The 20460-nt window shown below is 38.8% G+C and overlaps 1 protein-coding gene across 1 annotated transcript in view; it reads right to left on the bottom strand.

The window, feature by feature from the left end:
• The window catches only part of si:dkeyp-14d3.1 (transmembrane protein 132C), a 118594-nt gene that overhangs the window by 84110 nt on the left and 14024 nt on the right, over window positions 1–20460 (bottom strand). The window contains exon 2 of the mRNA XM_018668927.1: window positions 9532–10420. Coding sequence (XP_018524443.1) covers window positions 9532–10420 — 889 coding nt within the window. The remainder of the gene's footprint in view (window positions 1–9531; window positions 10421–20460) is intronic.

Raw genomic sequence — 20460 nt, 5'->3', positions numbered from 1 at the left:
AACAGAATATCTGTTTTGCTGCCTAATTATATACGAATGCTATTCCTGGGTGTACAATACTGTATTTTAACTGAGAGCAACTAGAGGGATCCCAGGCAGATGATAAGACCCCCCATGGAGCTGTGTGGGAACAATGGTGGCTAGATGTGGGAACAATGCACCACTCTGCTCTGCTCTATAACAGCACTGCTGGCTCTCTGTGTACCCAGCTTTTGGCAGCGGCGTTAGCTAACAGGGCCTCAGTCAGCCGCTGGCAAGGCCACACACTCTACCAGCTAATAAAAATGTAACAAACATAACAGGACAAATTTAAATCAGCAAGCTCAGCATACGACATCTTGATGTTTGACACCTTGTAGCACTCATCATGTGTCTTAATGAAAACGTGAGGAGACTCCTTACTACATTAAAAATATCTCTTTAAAATTCACAAGTGCTGTGGGGGTTTTTTTTGCAGGAAGGTGTATCATTGCATCCCATACTCTCTGCTGTTGACACTATAAGCCACTTTAACAGGGAAGACGACAGTTTGTTTTGGAATCTGCTGCAGGTTCCCAAATCACAATGAAACCTCTCACAGCCTAAATATAAAACTACAAAGAAATTATTCATAATGACTAGGAGACATCTGACAAGATTTATTTAATGCATGTTCGAAGCCACTCTCTCAGATACATTTAGTCTTCATCATCTATATCTGGTCCCTGGAGTGCTTCTTTCCTCCACTTTCAAATGGAGAAGCTGTTTTAGGAAAATGGCTTATGGCTTCAATGCCTGCCAATAAATGACAAGGCATTTTCTTAGTCTTTCATCACATATTTTCCACTGCAGAGGCACCCCAGTGGCTGCTGATTCAGAGCCTGTTTATAGCTGGTGATGATGGGTTTCAAATGAGATTGCACTGTAATGAATCAGATATGAGTATGTGACCACTGAGTTGTTCTGCGTGTTGTGGTCTTATGTGAAGAGAGGGGCGTCTCGCATTTGGCTTAAGCCAGCTAACCACTTACGTTCTTGTCCATTTCTCAATCTGAGCAGTTATTCATTTGTTTCTGTGAAGTATTAGCTTTACTGGGACTTTTGTCTCAAGCCATTAGTGGTCAGTAACTACAAACTTGGAGCTGGAACAATATGTTTACAGCTGACTTGACTTGCCATTTTATCAGCCTACAGGCCAGAGTACATGTATGGGAACTGTTAATGTGCAATTATTATTAGTTCACATCGTGAACAGGGGGGCCAAGACTCCTGATTATACTAAAACTTGCCTTTCACTGCATTTTATTTATGTTTGAATTTAACAGTGAACTGCCACATATGGCCATGTGAACAATTACAACTATTGCACCTATGTGAGCCAGCTGATATGAGGGAGAATATTCTGAGGAATTTTTCTAGAGCTGATTATTAACCATTCATCAGTCAGACAGAAAGTTCATCAGAGAGCCGCCAGCTTTTTTCTGTTCTTATCTTTATAAACTGTCTCTCTTTGAGTTTCTGACTTTTTTCTGTGATAATAGGTATATTGAAAGAGTTATGGGCCACACTAGTTTTGATAATTAATTGGTCACACAAGTAATTTTAAGACATAACCTTGGGCTTAAGGAAATTTTGTGCTTTTAATTTTTATTCTCTGACTTTTATAGACTAGTAATTGAGAAAATAACTGACAATTCATCACTAATGGAAAATAATCACTAGTTGCAGCCGTTTTATCTTTGTCAAGCACAGGGTTTTTGCTGATGTTGGTGTCCTGGCAACAAACCTATATGCAACTACCAGGACATATCCGTCCATCACAGCTCTGCACTGTAAGACTGTATGTGGAAATAAGAAAGGGAATTTTCTACACAATAGACTTCCATTTTGGAAAACACCCACTTTATTTGTCCAAAGTCAACCCAGACCACTGGAGCCTCATATTAGCTCACATCAGCGAGGGCCTGTTTCCCACAGTAATCGCTCTATGAAGGCATTGTTTCATGGCTAGTATGGAGGGGAGGGATGTTTGCATCAGCCTCATTCCTCTTTTATTGCACAAATGGTAAATGCGGTGTAGTGTAGTGTAATGCTGAGTATGGCATTATAAGACTTCAAATCCAAACAATCTTTTAATCGATTAGACAAAAAATTACGAAGGGGTTTTAACCCTTTTCTGGAGAAGTATTCTATTCTGGATCTCTCTCGCCTGCTGATATTTCAGGCCACTGCCTCTTGCATACATTAGTCACTGTTGTCCATCAGCACACATAATGAAGCGTAATGGTAGATAATTTGTTCAGTGGTGCACTGCCTTTTAAAGACGAGGCAAATTGATTCCAGCACAGTATCACTCATACGGTACTTTTGGTATTCACAGTGTGAGCATAGCACGGTGCTGAGACGTGTCAGCATACATGCACAAACAGCTCTGCTCATGCACAAACACTTCCGTTTACACACAAACAGATGCAGAAACACTCCCATACACACACAGACACACATGCATACACAATGTGATTATAAAAAGGCTGACAGTTTTATTGAAATCTGTTTGCAAACAAATGTTTGGTAGAATGTTCTCTACGGGAGGCAAACAATTAAACAAGACTGCATGCAGAAGACAGGCAGTGTTTATCTACTCGGCACACACGCCAGGTGAAACACGCAGAAAGTCATGGAAATGTATACACAACACACCTGCATCTGCCACACATCTGCATTACACACACAAAGGATACATACACGCATATCAGCCCAGCTTCCATCCACATCCTTTTTACCACACACAAACACACACATAGAAAATGTCGATGAAAGTACAGCAATAACAGTTATTATCTGCACACTGATGACAACACAGAATTTTGTGTCATTGCAACCACTTTTATTCCAATCTTTGCCATTTCACCGCCTGTTAAGGGCAAGGCAAATGACACGCAAGGAAGCAAGATCAAACAACAAATTTCATAGACGCTTGTAAGATATTCATGTAAAGTCACTCCCAAGTCACAGCACTTTATATCAAAATTAAATTGTTGATCGCACAAAAACACTTAACTTTAACAGTAAATTGAATATCTATATATTGATACTGTGTGTGTATCATAGGGGTTATAAAAATTATTAGGAGGTAGGAGAGCTCAGTGAAAGGGAAGGATATTCTAATTTTTTTTGGTTGTAGGGTGGATAGTCTGACTTTTTGGGGTGAGCAAAGGAAGGTCTTTTATCTTTTTCAAACCACTGATTCATGTTTTATCAAGCCTCCCTTGTAAGATTAATATCAGTTTTGAGAAGTGCAGTACAAGTGGATCTTTACAGTTATTAGTTAAAAGAATTTTCACAGATCAATACATCCATAAACTTTATTTTGCATCACAACAGAAACCAGAATTGAAATGTTGTAATGTTTGCCATAAATCTGGCAATTTGAGTTCTGCTGTGTGCATGGTAGCTATGTGAAAAATATAGTGAAAAATATAGTGAAAGTTTAAAGCAAGGTACCTTAATAAATTCTTTACACTTTGCCTCCTTTAGTTATTAATGGCAAAACAAATTGCAGCAATACTGTATATTTGTGGGATAGATGCTGCAGTTTTTCTTTTAGTCATAGGGTAGATTTAAAGAAAATGTTAAATGGAACTCCACTGATTCTATACATCAAAGCCTGTTTACAGGTCTGAGGGAGTACTACTGTGTATGTGAAAAAACATGTATAAAGGCTTCTGAGGCTCCAGAGAGAGCTGCACGCAATCTGATAAATTGCCTCACATGATTATCAAAATAATAATTAAAACTGTAGGTGTAGAGTTTGAAAGAAGTGAGCTTACCAGATCCTTTGTAGCCCACTCTTCATCTTTGCTTTAGGCTACAGTCTCCATTATCCACAACTAGCACACACCCAAATCTCTGACTTGACTGTCTGATTTTGATCCTTTTTTCTGTCCATTGTGAGTTTGACAGCTATATAGAGATGTAATTTTAAATTGGTGGAATACTCTTTTAATGACGCTGGGGAGGACAAAAAGTTATTGATCATTTTGATACAGTCTCTAACAGGCCTATATACAAAGAAGTGATAAATACACTATGCTAGGGTGTGCTCTCACTAAATCTGTTACTTAAACTGACTAATCTATTGTTCAAATGATGGCTGAATTCAGCCAGAGAGGACAATGCACATGTAATGACCCTCACTGTACAGTGACTCATGCTGTATGGCAGCACTGTACCAAGACAGAAAATAGAGCAATTTCCTTTTGTGCTCCGGGTTTTTTTTTTAATACCGCTGGAGACTGCAGGAGGAAAATATCCTTTAAAATCATTTCCTTCATTGCATTTGATTTGCATATGAACCATCTAATACTGAGGTATAATAATGAATTATCAATGACATATAACAATCTAAATTGCTCGCACAGTGATACCAGAAAACATATTATGATAATGACTTCAGCTTATACATTACTTGTATATTAAATTTAATGGCCTTAAAGTCCTAAGTGCCTTTTCAGAGTACTGTCCTTCATTAGACTCCCCTGCAACTGTGCAGAATCTGCTGCTGTGCAAAAATGTCTTTATTCTTTTAAGACATTACAAAGAGTAACTCCTGTTTGTGATGAAACAGCTCTACAGTGCACTATGATGCTGTTTCTCATCTAGAACAACAACACAGGGAAATATCAAAGTAGGAATACAGCAAAGGGATACACTGCAACCAAACAGTTAAAATTGCATAATCCAGATTTGTTCACAATTTATACTTTGATAATGTCTTTACAGGACATTTTGAAACCAGGTTTATACAGGAAAAGGGGTTGTTAAAAGAAGAAAAACCTCCACTTGTTGAAAATGTCATGTAATCAATTGGTTGGTGGCATAGCAATATTATTTTATTCGCAGTTCTTCATACAATTTGATGGTGACTACACATAGGACTACTCTTTACTGCTGGTTTCTTTTGTCAAATGCATGTAATCACTGCCTATTACGCTCAGTGGGAATGTTTTTTTCAAGTCAATGCAGTTCTATGTACTTGAAGAGTACAAAAAGGGCATGACTTTGACAGTGGACAGTGGGATTCAAATCCTAAGTGGTTAAATTATTATGTTTACGCCACTTTCTGGAACATTTTGTGTGTCATGTCGCATTTTAAGCTTTTTGCATGTCATTTAATGCCCTTTGGTCCTGTGTGTCACTTGTCACCGTTTTGATTGGCGTTAGGGATTAGTAAGTTCAGAAATACAGAGACAGACAAAATTGATTAAAACAATTCCTCCTTATTTTGATCAAGGAAAATGGAATTTGCTGTATTATACCTTAATGATACCTACATAGCATTTACTCTGTGAAATAGCACCTGGGCTCTTTTTTTCTGAGGATTAATTCTTTGTTGCATAAATGTATATACTTTCCTATGGTGTTAATGGAGGTGGTCTTTGTTTCAGGCAATGTGGCCCACCTCTGTTTTGAAACACTGCAGGAAATCCTGTATAGAAGCAAATTATATCCATAACCATTTTTATCTTAGTGACTGAATACTTACTACTGAATGTTTATATAGCATTTGAATTTAAATACCGCCAAATTTATGGCATTGCAATATTTTACTTTGAAAAGGCTACAAAAAGGCTACACCTTCCTCATTCTTAAGAGGAAGGTCACCCAACTCATATATATATATATATATATATATATATATATATATATATAATATATTATTAAAACTAGGGCAATAAAAATTCTAAACTTAAGAGGAATTCCAATCACATGAAAAAAGTTTTCAAAATAAAATATTGCTGTCATATATATTTAGTGGTCCACTACTCGGTAGTGGTTACATATCACAATTTGGTTGCTCATAAAATTCAAATTAGAAATAATATTAATATGCAGGTCAGTATCACTATTACATTATCCCTTAAAGATGTGGCACACATTTTGGATTAATAGTCAAACTATTACTACATCATCAGTTGTTGTACACTTGCACTCTGTAATGAAAAGAGGTGTCTAGTCTTTATAGATATGATGTACCACATGCAAATGAAGAAGTATTCTGAGAATGCTCTCACTACAGGGAGCTGTAGAAAACAAAACTCAGGAGAATGCAATTAAACAAGTTTATAATATATCATCAAATTTTATATTCTGAAACCATTTCTTCTGTCTCTTATTTCCCTACATTGAGAGACATTAGTCTACATTTTGAACAGAGAGCTCTTTTGTGACTACAAAATGAACCTCATATGGCTGTGCAAATTTCACAAACATGTTAACAATCATTAGACCATCCAAGGACTTATGACTTTCTGGTTTTTCATTCAGCTGGAAATCATAAGTCAAGGTAACAGGATAATGCATCTTTTTAGAAAATCAGCAGTGGGTAAAATAAAGTAAGAGCTAGTTTGTTCAAATTAAAATAAGATCTTCATATGAGCATTTGGTACACTCTTCTATTCCAGATTACCTTACACTACAGGGGGCATACTGTATTTCTAAATATCTGTGCCCTTGAGATTGGATCACTCCACCTTGGCATTGGTGCCATGCAGATGGCAGTGATGATCCATCTAAAATGTTGACATTAATAGCATTCTCTTTATATTCTCATCTAAATCATGTAATTTTTCTCTAGTGGATGATGTGTTATCAAAGAGAGAGGAGACAGGTAATAGAAATGTACTTGTATGTCAGGATGACACATGATAGTGGATAAAAGTAGCATCTTTTTCACGCTCCACACCAAAATCCCTCTAAATGTGAGGAAAGTAAACTACAGTAAAAAAAAAGTCAAACTTTTCTATTTCTGAGTGACACAGCCTATTAACACAGATGAGGTCAAATCAAATCAGAGCCCATCAAATTAAAAGTAGCATGTCAGGACCGAAATACCCCAGCAAGGCATACCATGCTGGGCATCCACAAAGCAATAAATTGGCTGGGTGATTGGCTATTAAAAATATGTGAAATTAGCTTTCATTGCATAACATCTATCCCAGCATGAGCCTTTCAGCATAATGGATGAGAGGAAGGTAAAAACTGAATTGGAGAAGAGGAAAGATTTACAGAAGGGCTCAGTGGCCATTTTAATTTTCTTTTAAATGAACCCTTTTTCATCCATGAGTAGAAAGACAGTGAGGATTTCAATACAGATATGTTGTCTACTCATGCTCACGTTGTAAAAGACATAAAACTAGAAAATGGAATATGAAGGACTTGGCCTTGGTTTTTATTATTAAATGTACCAAACTCTAGGATCTAATACACATTTAAAACTAACCATCAGAGGGTCTGTTTGACAGATTTCACAGGATCATAAGCTCATCCTGCATTCGGGCTACTCAGCTAACAATGGCTGACACATAAGTGTGTAGTACACAGATGATAATGATGTTGTGAATATAGAGATCAAAGTCTTCTTGCTCTGGTGATTAAGCGTCCTAACAAATGCATGTATGAGGACAGCCTTATCACCTAGGACCACACAGAGGCCTTTTTCCATATCTGTCGCTCTCAGATGGCCAAACCTGTGCCTGCCGTGCACTTCGCTGCCAAATAAAAACACCACAGGCATTGCCTCTGTGGCCAGCCTGGCCTGTTAATTTGACTGATGAAAGAAATCATTCAGAGTTTCTCAATTTAGGAAAAGAAAAAGTTCTCAATGCTTTATCACTTCAGGACAATTACTCTGTAATTAAATGTAGCACGGGAAGGACAAGTCTGGAGAATTTGTTTGGCTTGTTAAAACTTCACAGCTATTGTGAACTTGTTTACCTTGGCTCTAATTTTGAGCCTAAAGCACACACTGTGTACCTTTTTTGTTAGCTAGGAGAATTATCATCATTAGTAAACAACTGGAAAAAAAATAACAGTGGAATGGCTTTTTATAAACATTAATATTTTTCATTTTAAAATTGCTTCTGTGCTTGTCATCTTGCCTAAGCAGAAAACACTGCTATTCAGCATACCGCTTGTTTTCCTCATCACACAGGTTGACAAATTGGCTTGACCCCTCGTTGCAGCATATCCCAAGGTTTATAAATGTTCTAAACTGGTGTGATTAAGATCGGCTTCAGTCATTACACTAATGGACATGCATTTTAATTAATGACATCCTCATTTGCATTGCCAGTAAATGAGCTAAATCATTTTGTCTCATCTGTTCACTGTAATTAGTACCTATCAACAGCTTCACTGAATCACACTATTTCCAAGAGATAACCCTGCTCTTTCTCCATTTCACCATGGAGGAAATGCTTGGTTACCTGACTGAAGTTATTGCATGATAATTAAGGTGGGAATATAAAAACTTTATAATGTATTTACTGTGATTCACTGTGAAGTTAACTTTTACAAAGCACATCATCTACTCAACCCCTAAAAACTGAACTCACATTTACTGCAAATACTGTAATGTATATCATATTTCAAGTATTGTGTTACATCTTCTTACACTGTATGATAGCTATCATTTCACAGATTTGAGATGGCACAACAAAGGAATAGTTTAGTTTCATTATTGAAAAATTTACATTTTGCTTATTGCTGCCTTTCCAAAACAGAAGAGAGGACTGATACCACTTTCAGAATAAATATATACTGAATATATTGCTGGACCCAGCAACAAGCTGGCTTAGCTTTGTGCAAAGACTGTAAACAGGTAGGAACAACTAGCCTGGCTCTGTCCTAATGTAACAAAATTCACCTACCAGCCTCTCTAAAGCTCACAAATAAACATATATGTTGTTTGTTCAGTTGTTCCGTTTGAGTGTGCAAGTACAGGTTTGTTGTCATTTGTTATGTGGAATGCGTGACCAAGGTCACTTGACTGACAAGCAGTTATTGAATTAGTACTGACAGTGTGCAGGAACTGATTTGTATTACTTGATTCATCACTTATTCTCTTATTCACCTTGACTGAATACAGGTGATGATGATAATCACTTTTCCAATATGACAACACATGCCTTCATGACTGGTTGTGTGCTGTCTGTTTCCTCTAACTCCCTCTCTCCAATCACTCATTTCAAATCTCAGAACTGCCAATCAATCAGGTTTTTAGCCCGTGTTTACATTCATGTTGTCAGGCGACTTCACAATCAATAATGATTTGATCAATGGGCTCAATGCAGGTGCACAGGAATTACTGTTCACCTTGGTTAACAGGTAGCATTTAACAGACAACCCAGATGAAATCATTACTTCAGAGAATGACAGAAATATGTTGATGAGAACAACTAAATTATGTCATAATAAAACACAATGTTAGTGATCATAAAGAGCAGGACAGATTGCTGAGACCAAGCAGACTAACAGTGTGTCTGTTAGCTGTGATGTCAGTTTTAGTGTTTAGTGCTTGTGGAAAGAGGAGAGGGAACCTTCCATTTATTTTAGTCTTTTAGTTTGAACAATTTCTTTCAAACACTAGTGTGGACATTGCCTTGAGAAGAATAAGATTGCTAAATAATATGTAAGAGTCAGTAGACACTGGCTACAGTGTCTACTGTAGCCAGACACTTCATTGAAGAACAAAAAGAAATGCATTCTTACCTGAGAGTAAACATCTCCACGGGAGAGTAGGCTGACACCGTGATAAAAGCAGAGACGGTTTCCCTCTGTCTCATGGGTGTAGCTGGAACCATGACCATAAAGTTATTATCCAGCCTATGTTCAACAAGGGGAGGAGGAGTGGGGTTCTGGTAGAGCCTCACACCGCCGATCCTCTTGAGCGGTGTGGAGGTGAAGGAACCAAACAGCCCCTCCTGGCTCGAACGTATGAAGCTGTCCTTCCTGGCCTCCTCCGAGTGGCACTCTCCCGCTTCCGTAGACTGCAACATGTAGTACAGCTCCACTGGGGTGCCCTCAGACACTTCAAGGTTTCTCTGGCGTCCTGGCACTACGCTGGGTGGGCTGAACCAGCTGGCCAGTGGCTCCAGCTCAGCCACACACAGGCCCAGCTCCCCTTTCAGCTGGCAAGTACCGCGTACCTCCTGGGTCTCATGGAAAGCAAACATGTGCACGCAGGGCAGCTTGTCGATGGCACTGTAGTCGTCCCAGTCCCGGCCCACAATATAGAACAGAACCTGGACTTTGGGCTTGGCCAGGTGAATTCTGGTATTCATGATAAAGGTCTGCACCTTCCAGTTGAAGGTGAAAACAGAGGAGGCGGGAAAAGTCCCCGGGCTCTGCAGGAGCTCTAAAGGGACAGGCTGCTCCACAGAGAGAGGTCCATAGCTAGCATTGACCGAGGGCAAACTTCTAGCCTGGTAGATGAAGAAGGGCTCAGTCCGTGACATCAGGCTAGAGTTCCTCATGAAATCCTGATTGGCTTCCTTCAGGAAGAATGCCAAGTCAGCGCTGAGCAGCTGGTAGTTGACAGGCAGGTATGTGGGGATGGAGGAATATCTCTGCAGTCCCTCTAAGACTCGGCAGTCGGCTACTAAAAGACAGAGGAGAAGAGCTGAGTCAGGACAAGCTCACCAGAGTAAAACCAGAGAACAGTAGTAAGTAACAGTCATTTGAAGCAGCAAAAACCAGAGCAACTGCACGTTTTCTCTTTATGTTCAACTGTTATGTTAACCATTCACTATATTGATAGCACTGTGTTCTGTTTATAATGAGATGGTACATACAGTATGTTTCATGCCCTTCATAATCTCTGACTTCAATTATATCTATTGTTGACAATGTACATTACTGTAGGTTGTGAGAATGATGAAGGTGAGTTATACTGTTTAAGTGTGTGCGTACTGTACTTGAAATGTATGAAGGCGACATATAGTGAAGTTAATGTTTTTATTAGTGCTGCAACAACTAAGCAATTGATCAGCATGCTTTCAAATTTAAGTATATTTATTTGTTCCAGTCACTCCAATGAGATTTTGCTGCTGTACTGTCTCACTGTAAATGTAATTTTTTAGGGTTCTGGAGTGTTAGTGTGATATTATCCCTTTAAGTTAGGCTAGGTGCCAGTTAGTTGGTGGTAAGCTTTATAAAATTTTTTCTATTTTCTATCTTAAATGCATACATAAACACAAACACTTAAAAATATGTACATATAGTTATATATATATCCTCCTGAGACCTGGCCCATTCATTTATGTCCTTTATAATGGACATTTTGTTCACCTTTATCTTTCTTAAGTATTTGGAGTTACCCTTCCAAGCCAAAGATATAATCTGCTCCTTTTTTCTTGTTTTCTAAATTTAGTTCTATTTTCACACAGATATCGTCCTGTTGTCCTCTACAATGGACATGCTGTGAAATTAAAATAAAAAATATGTTTAAAAAAATTAAAATTGTAAGGTGTTTTTTTTTGGCCCAAATAGATAGGAAATCACACAAAAACAGAAATTGTAAGACACTTTTTTCCCTTGGTTCTCAGGAGGATATATAATAATCCTGCACACAAAAAAATGATAAAAAAGAAAGTACAGACTGCTCATAACCAATAGATTAATTAAAAGAGTTGTGCAGCAGTAACATTATATAAAAAAGAAAAAATATCAAAGCAGCTATTTATCAGAGATTTATCGGTTCACTGATTCATAACCACTGAGGTTGGTGCTCATCCCACGCAACCACAGTATAAGCTGAATATCTCTGGGCTCCCTTAATGAAGAAAAAAACCATCAAACTGATCAATAATTTTTGTTAGTTTATGGTAACTTCACTAAACTTTTTTTTTCGAATACCTTTTTTTTTTGTTGGCAAAAGTGTTTTGACACAGAGAGCCATCTTAAAGCAAAAAGTACAATGAAGTGGGCCTTTTGGTAATCCAGCCAAAAGCCAAAATCGAGCTAAAACTTAGAGCAGAATGTCATTCTTTAAAATTCTGAAATCATAACTCTGCCAGTTTTATATCAATTAGGGCTGTATGTCTGCTTGTGTTAATGCAGCATGTGAACATCTGCTTCTTTTGATAAACAGATTTTTAGAGAAAAAAAAAGGTACGGAGATGAGTGTTGTTTTGTAATCAACACTGTTTCTGTTTCAGTATCAACACTCAAAACATTTTAAACAATGCCCAGCTCTGGTCTGAGTGAGCCTAGTGTATTCCTCTAACACCTAACTATTAGGAAATTCTGAAATGATCAGTATGACATTCTCTATAAAGGTTCCAACACAAGGAAGGAGATGTTATCAATCATGTTCTGACATCCAGACAACAGGTATGGCTGCTTATCAAATCAATTAAAGGCATAATCATAATTACAGTTAAAGCCCACAGTGTGCTGTTTTGTCCTTCAGTGTTAGAGAACAAGTTCACAGTACAGACTCCTTTGTTATCACCTGTGGTCCCACTGGGTGAGGAGCAGCCCAGCACACATAAAAAAAAGGTTTTAATCACAATAAGAGTAGGCTTTGACCTTCTTCTCAAGAGCAATCTGTTGTGTGATTACACTCCCTCAGCACCCTCACATCTTCATCTTAGCTCCCAGAGGATTTCTTTCCTCTGATCACCCGTGTAAATCAACGTCCCCACAGTTTACAAATCAGTGGGGAGTTTGTGATTCATGGTGCTCCTCTTGACCTCAGTGCTGCTGTTCCACTGAGGGATACAAGGGTGCAGGCGGGCTCCAACTGTCAACCCAGGTGCCACACCAGTCCTACTTAAAGCATCAGTTAGCTGCCTCTGAGAAAGCACTTGGGTGCAGACCTTGTCTCTACAACAAGGAACACCGACTTCTGAGCAGCAGAGCACCACAGTGCAATTTGTATTTTCCCTGAACAAGCAGGAGCTTTGTGTTATTTGTTGGCAAGAGGCATTGTTGTATATGTGGCATTGCACTGCTCCCAAATGAGAAGCGTGATAGTTCAGCAAGACAGAACAGTGAGGAACAAAGTCATCCTCTAGTCCCTGTGCAGTAGCGTTGTCCTCACTCTCATGTCCCAGGTAAAGTGAAAACAAAGAGCTCTCTCCTGAGGACTGAGCGCCCAACTCTGAGCAGAAATGTGATTTACTGTCTTCAGCTGACATAAAGAAGTCACATGTGCTAACACCTCTGCTTATAAACGCAAGCTGGAAAATATAAGATTACATCCATACATCACTGCTCACTCCTCATTAATAAACCATATAAAATGCATGTGAAATAAATAAATAATCTCTGCAAGGGTGATCTGATCATGTTTGATACCAGATTATTAGAAAAAGACAAGACCTGGACAATATGAATAAGTCTCTCGCTATTTACAATTACAAGTGCAACACAAGAACAAGAAGAAGAGCCATCAAATAAAAACATGTGAAAACAAACCTTGTTTAAAAAAAAAAGAGATTGTGCATACGTATGAAAGGAGTTATTTGATTTCTATTTAACGCAAAGCAATGAGGCAAATCTTGTGTACAAACAAAATCTAAAAGGCAGTGCAGTCATCTCTTAATAAAGTGAGAAGCTAGTCTGGTGGAAAAGAGGAAATGGAACAGAAAATGGAAAATCGAATACAAATTAGATTCTCGGTATGTCTGCACCCAACTGTTACTGTGGTAAGAGGTAGAACATACAGTACACGTAAAAATTACTCATTGGCATTTATTCTTAAATGCATGCATATCAAAGATCCAGTATTTGAGCGTGTGTATGCCCCCACAGTGGCATTAGGCATGCAGACCTTGTTTACTGTAAGACCACAGCCTGAAAACTGACACTGAATTTATAAATTGGAAAATAATCCTATCTCAAGCCAAGTAAAGCCTGGGACTCTCCAAACCCAAATCCAACATAATCAGAGTCAACAAGTCTGTGTTATGGATTGTCATTAATAAATCGTACAGAGCTTTTTCAAGACACATCACTCCCTCCTTTATTCTAGGGAGAAGAAATTGAAAAACACAATACAAACCTATTTTTCAAACTCCAGTAGCTCTTTTTTTCTGTGCAGCAGGGGTGTAGCTCAGATATCTGGACCCCTGGGAGAATCATTTCCCTAGGCGTTCCTGTTTTTAATAAAATCATTCTTTTGAAATCTCTGTAGGCCGTCTCCAGCTGTAGCCCGTACAACTGTCACCAACTTTTAGCCCACTAGCAATGTCACTGCCTTCCAATGTGTGTAACAAGATATTTGTGAGAAACTGTCACAACTTTCCATGTAAGTCCATTGCAACTGTCCTGGGGCACTACTGAAAAGTCTGCAGAATTTAGTGTCGCTACAGTGTCCATAGGGCCAATTAGCATTTCACACTTGATACATTATATAATATTGCTAATATTAGCACTACAGCAATAGTGTGCAGCAGAATTTTGTGTATCAAAAGAATAATTTCACAGGCAGAATAATTTTGTAAACATACTTGTTTCGTTATTTCAATGAGAAGATTGTATAATTACAATTACAATACTCATGCTTTCATGGTAAGTAAATACAAATCTACAGCCAGCAGCTAGCGATCTTTGCATAAAAGACTGCAGCAATCTGGGGGAAATGGCTCAATTAGCTGTGTCCAAAAACAAAATTCACAGACCGACTTGTACCTACCTACACATCAACACATTATATCTTGTTTGTTTAGTGCATTCAAAAGCTAAAGTGTAACATGTCTGGTTGTCCTTTTTAAAGCTTTCTTCATTTGAAGATCTTTTTCTCCTGCTTCTAGACTTTATGCTAAGCTATTGTAAGATAACTACCTCCCAGCTCTAGCTTCATTTGTTAGTAGAGCTGATATCAGATAGGTCTCTCTGCTTTGAGTAGACAGACCAGTCCAGTAGCTACATGTTACTTTGGTGCATGAAGTGAGGGTGGCTGCTAGCCTCTACCAAAATGAGCAACATTCAGGAATCATGACAGAGTAGGAAGTAGTCATGGGCCGGGTAATGCTTTCATGGTATACTATGGTTTGAAAAGGTCACCACAAATTTTTTCGTCATACCTTTCCTACAGTATGGAAGGATTCCCAGTGCAGGAATCCCTCGGATTGTGAGCAGCGCGGATTAACATTTTCAGCTCTACTCAACCTGTATTCATGATGGAAGAAGGAGATGCCCCCAACCCCGACCCCCCAAAAGAAAACTTTCATCCTGTCAAAAAAAAAAAAAAAAAATTATAATGTTATATATAAGGTCAGCTGACTGATAGGCTTGCTACCGCAGCAGATACCAGTTAACAAGCTAACTTTCTCTACTAACATTACTTGACAGAGTGGAGAAGACCTGAGGTGGTCTAAATTTTCTGCGAAATTAGGTTTAGGTTAACTTAAAGGACTGCATTTATTTTGATTTTTTAAGTTTAGGCAAACATTCAGCTAGCTGTTGACAGTCAATAAATACCTCCAAAATGGCCTCTTTGTTAAACCATGTCTAATTTTTCTATGTCTGCATGTTTCACATAGAACATGTGACAGAGCTTTGCTGAGTAAGTAAAAAAGTAATGTAACTAATAACTTTTGCTCTAATGCAATAATATTTTCCATAACTATGCTCAAACAACTGTCACTGTATGAGCTGTGTGATACTTTTTTAAAGCAACTATAGCTTCAACCTGTCTCAGCAAAGTAGCCTATTAGTACTATCTGCATTAGTACTAGTTGTTGTAAGTAATGTTAGAAGATGTCAAATTTGGTGATAATACAGTATTTATTCAAAAATGGGCAGGGGGATGAGTGCTACACATAACTTTCAGCTGGCTGAGAAATGAAAAGACAAAAGAAAAATAATGATAATTCAACAAAGAAAAATGTCTATTTCAGCATACACTTCATGATCCACATCATGTATAATTAACATTCCCTATTGTGTGGCATTAAATTGTAAAAGGATAGCCAGCATTATGCTGAGCCAGATAAATTCTAATGTTTGAATCTCTTCATCCCAGTTTTTAATAAAAAAAAATAAAAAATCTCCTTTCTCTATATGAAAACATTATTGAGGCTGTGTTTTCCTCATGGAACAGCTGGGAGGACCTCTCGCTGATGAGACCTCAATGATTGCAGCATCTAACAAATGCAGAGAATGGGTTCTTCATAAAAATGTTACTGCTGAATGGGTATTATGAAAGCACTGTATATCTACACACAAGTAGTTATTGTCATTTTTAGAGTAGCAGCTAGCAGTGCAGCTTTATGGATGCTGTTGTTGGTCTGTTGGTCCAGACTGAAAAATCTCGACAACTATTAGGTGGATTGTCATGAAATTCTGGTGGTACTCAAAGAGTAAATTCTAATGACTTTGGTGATCATTTAACATTTCATCTAGTGCCAAAATAAAGTTGACACTTTTGTTTTTTGTGAAATGTCTAGGCAGCTATTAGATAGACTGACATTAATTTGGAACAAATATGCATAAATCCCAAAGATCAATCCTTGTAACTATTCCCACATCCACTGGATTGTTTGCAGCAAGACATTCATGGTTCTCAGATGTTGTATATCATGGTGACCCCCTGATGTTTCCTCTTGCACCAACAGCAGGTGTTTCTTGATTTGACTGAAATGTCTAACCAACTATTGGATGGACTGTCATGAATATGATACAGTATGAAATATTAAACTTCAGTGATCACTTAGTATTGCATCTAGCATCATCATCAGGTCAAAATTTAAATTTGCCCAATACTTTGGTTTATAACCAAATATTCCCATCAGCATCAGCTGCACTTTGTTTTTAGAGTTGATTATTTGCTATTTTAGCTTGTTAACACAGTGAACTAAGATACCGAACATAGTAATCATGATACCTGTGAAACATCCACATTAGCATTGGCATTGACTCTGTCTTCAGAGTCAGTGTTCAGACACAAATTTCACCTGTTACTTGCAGAGACAGGATAGCTACAGTAGCCTAAAAAAGATGTATTTGGATGATGAAGTCACACTTGAACTTAACAAGCACAGATTTAAGCTCTGGCCATAACAGCTCAGTGGAAGAGAATCTTTAAGTCTCATAGAGGAAATGGATTTGCAATCTCTGTCAGCACTGGTCTACTTTCTGTGTAATCTCGTTTATAAGGCAGTACACAAGCATACAGCATGTAATACCCTTAGAAAATGTTTTAGTTCTAATTACTTTGGTTGTCACTTATAAATATCCAGTGCTACTTTCTCACTTAGTTAAAGTGAAGCTTTCCAGCTTTTTTAAGCTTTCCAGTTTCTAAGGTGACCAGTCAGAAGTTTTTCTGTCAGACACAGATGTACAGAGGTGTGCAGGGTAGAAAAGCAGGTCCCAGATGAGTGCTGACTAGCCAAGCAGCACCCCTCCTATACCTAGCCTCATACAGGCTCACTCATCCTACCACTGGGGCTCCATGCTAGGATATGTAGAGCTGGAATAGGACTGGCGGAGCGAAGAGCAGGCTTCACACTCACAGAGGCTGAGTAAATGAACAGCCACAATAGAGAACACCAGGGAAGGAAGGCCACGTTCATGCTGCCCACTCCTGGCTGTAATAATATGGGTAGACAGTGAAGTGAATGGCTGCCTAGGTGGCTGGGTTGTCGGTTGCTTGTCTTTTCTGCTTCATCACACACGTCAAGGCAGACAAGATAAAGGGAACAAGGACAGAAAGCTCAATAGGAAGCAGCAAAAGTACATGGTGAGCAACAATGAACAAAATAAGAGAGGAAAAATGAAGTGATCCTACCATAATACCTGGATTCTCAGAAGCAATAGATTTTTTCATAATTTCTTATGCAAGGATCACATACAAGAAGGTTATCCAACATTTGTGGTCTAAATGTGGTTTTCTAGGAACAGAAAACAGAGAATCATATTGCAAAGCTGACAGGGAAATACTTTGTCGAGGTTTACAGTTACCCTCCCTTTGACCCTCAGCCTGACCTCGAATCGTTCTGGACTCTGCCATGAATGCCAAAGAGGACAGTCTTAAACATGAGGGATGAGAGAAAGCTCTCTAGTCGCATTGAATTACCTATGTCATATTTCTCACCATGTTCAATTAATAGGGGCTATTGAATTTGTGACCATGCGTCAAGAATAATAAATACAATATTTCCTTCAAGGATCATTTGCAGATGATTTATGCTTTTGAGCCACTAAGAAATTCAAGAAAGAGGGACTGGAAAAAAAAGAATCAATACATGACACAGTATGATATTACTTCATGCCAGCCTCCATAGAAGAGGAATCATTCAGGCAGATAGAGGTCTGTGGAGTACGCCTAGCTGGTAAGTAAGAGTCATGGGGGAGGGAGGCAGAGTTTGGAAATCTTCAAAGGGAACATGCTATGCAGGTGACTCTTTTTTATCTCTGAGATGAGCTGAATTCAATGCACAATAATTGCTCTTGATTACGGGTCTGTTTAAATTAGTGTATGTGTGTGTGTGTGTGTGTGTGTGTGTGTGTGTGTGTACTGGCAGGCTACTGAGGGACCTGCTGGGGATGTTTGTTGCCTCGCCTCTAATGGATGGCCACATTTAAGACGCTAAGAGCTAATAAAGAGTAATGGGCCTGTGGCTTCACCGGGGAGGAGGAAGAGCTATTTTGAGTTCATGAGAGAAAGCATCATCTCGGGGATTAAAGAGTATCGACCGATGAAAAGTAAACACTGCAATGCCGTGCCGCTGGCCTATTTGGTAAAGCTGTGGATGGAAAAGACGAACCCAAAGAGACACGGCTGTTAGTGGCAAGGAGGGTCAGTGGGGATGTCATTAAGGGATGCTGAGGAGGGCCTCCAGGTGCTGCGAGGAGGCCTGATATGTCTGGAACAGTGTTATCACAGCAGGAGACTGCAGACTGAGTGGCAAGAATGCTGGGCATCGTGGGCATCCTGCGGGCAGAGAACAGCACCTCCTTTGTGCCAACCAGTGCACATGGCTAGAGGGGGAAAGGGCTGAGAGCTTTTGGCTTGGGCTGGCGGTGGGATGAGACAAGCACACATCTGTTTGCCAATCAGTATTCCCGTGGTCCCTCCGGACTTTTCTAAAACATAAACTAGGCTCCTTAATGAATCTCTTCCCCTCACACTGGCCTTTATTGCAAAAAGGTATCGTAAATCAGCCTAAATACAGAGGCATTCGCAGGGCAGAGTCAGACGGCGTCTTTGTGAGTGCACAGGGACGTTTAATGGTGAGTGAGCTCTGTTAGGCCAGAGGAACAAGTGCACACAAATCCAATGAGGACTTATTGGCCACCTACAGAAGAGAGCTCAGCTAGGTTACAAATTACTCAACAATTACACAGCAAATAGGATTATGGGGGAGGATTACATGACTATTGATATCAATCATGGAAAAATAGAAATTCAGATCAGTTTCCGTAATTTCCTTTTCTGTGTTCTTTAACTCTTTCATACGTTTCCTCTTTAAGTGTGATCAACAGGAAATCACGTTAACACTGCACTAAATCAAGGAACCAATGAAAATCAAATTAAGAGAATATTCAGCTGAAGCAAAGGAGATGATTATGGATGGTCGCGGCTGTCTGTGATTTTTGCAGCTTGAAAATGAAGTACTGTGCTTCTCTGATGAGTGTGAGGAGTAAGAGGCAGCATCTGATAATGAAAGTGGGCGTAAATCAAGCCATAACATGTTGTTCTTCTCCTAGGGTCAAGACACATCAATAACAAACTTTTATAAACCGAGCAAATACAACTTCTGAGTTCAACTATGGTCAGCTCGGAAAGTCTCACAATGAACTGTTGTTTCTTACAATTTGTTCAAGCCAAAATCGTGAGGCTTTAGAGAGTTTGCTCAGGAGCTGGTGGATGATAGCAGTAAAATCCGTAAGTTAATTAAATCAGTTTATATAGTCTGTACAGAGGAAAGATTTTCTCCCAAATCCCTTTATTCATAGCAAGGTGTGAAAAACAGCTAGTAAATGAAAGAGTTCTGTAGAACAGTGTCTCTGCATGCTTAAGTGCCTCCTTATCCAACCCTGCTCCCTCCCGAAATCCACTGGTAAACCTTTCCCCAAGGTCATCCACATATAGGATGATACAGTAAATTCTGCCTGGAGCTCTCTTGACAAGGCTGAATTCCTATAAATGCAGCCACACTGCGATGAGTGTTGGCTACGCATCATTTGTAAATCTAGTGTAGACTTTTCTCTGAGTTCTTTTCTGGGTTTTTTCTTCTATGTTCTACAGCACCAGACCATAGGTTCATTAATAATGAATAGATAATAATTATGCTGATAATTGACCTTGATTGGATGGTACCTTGCAGTACTATTAGACAGAAAATGCTTAATATAGATGTCTTCATTTGAAATTGAATGCCGGATTCAGATTAATTGCCAAGCAAAACTTGGAGGCGGTACGGACACATTCAAAGTCAATAGAAAGATGTGAATATGAAAGAAACAGGTGCAGATTCACTCTAGGTGGTGCAAACTGAGGCAAAGACTTGTCGGTCTAATTTGAAAATGTTTCAACTGTGGAGTAAGAAATTCATAGCAGTCCCAGGTTGTATGATACCACTTCATCAATGCACAATGGAAGCAGCAGAAAATAACTGGGTTGGTGGAAAATGATTGAAACTACTGAAGAGTTCCTGGTAAGTTAGAAAATCAGTCTGTCTCTGCTGT

Source organism: Lates calcarifer, linkage group LG13 (genome assembly GCF_001640805.2).
Source record: "Lates calcarifer isolate ASB-BC8 linkage group LG13, TLL_Latcal_v3, whole genome shotgun sequence".
In the NCBI taxonomy this organism is placed as follows: domain Eukaryota; kingdom Metazoa; phylum Chordata; class Actinopteri; family Centropomidae; genus Lates; species Lates calcarifer.
The sequence above is the reverse complement of the archived record's forward strand: the minus strand, read 5'-3'. Positions and strand labels throughout refer to the sequence as shown.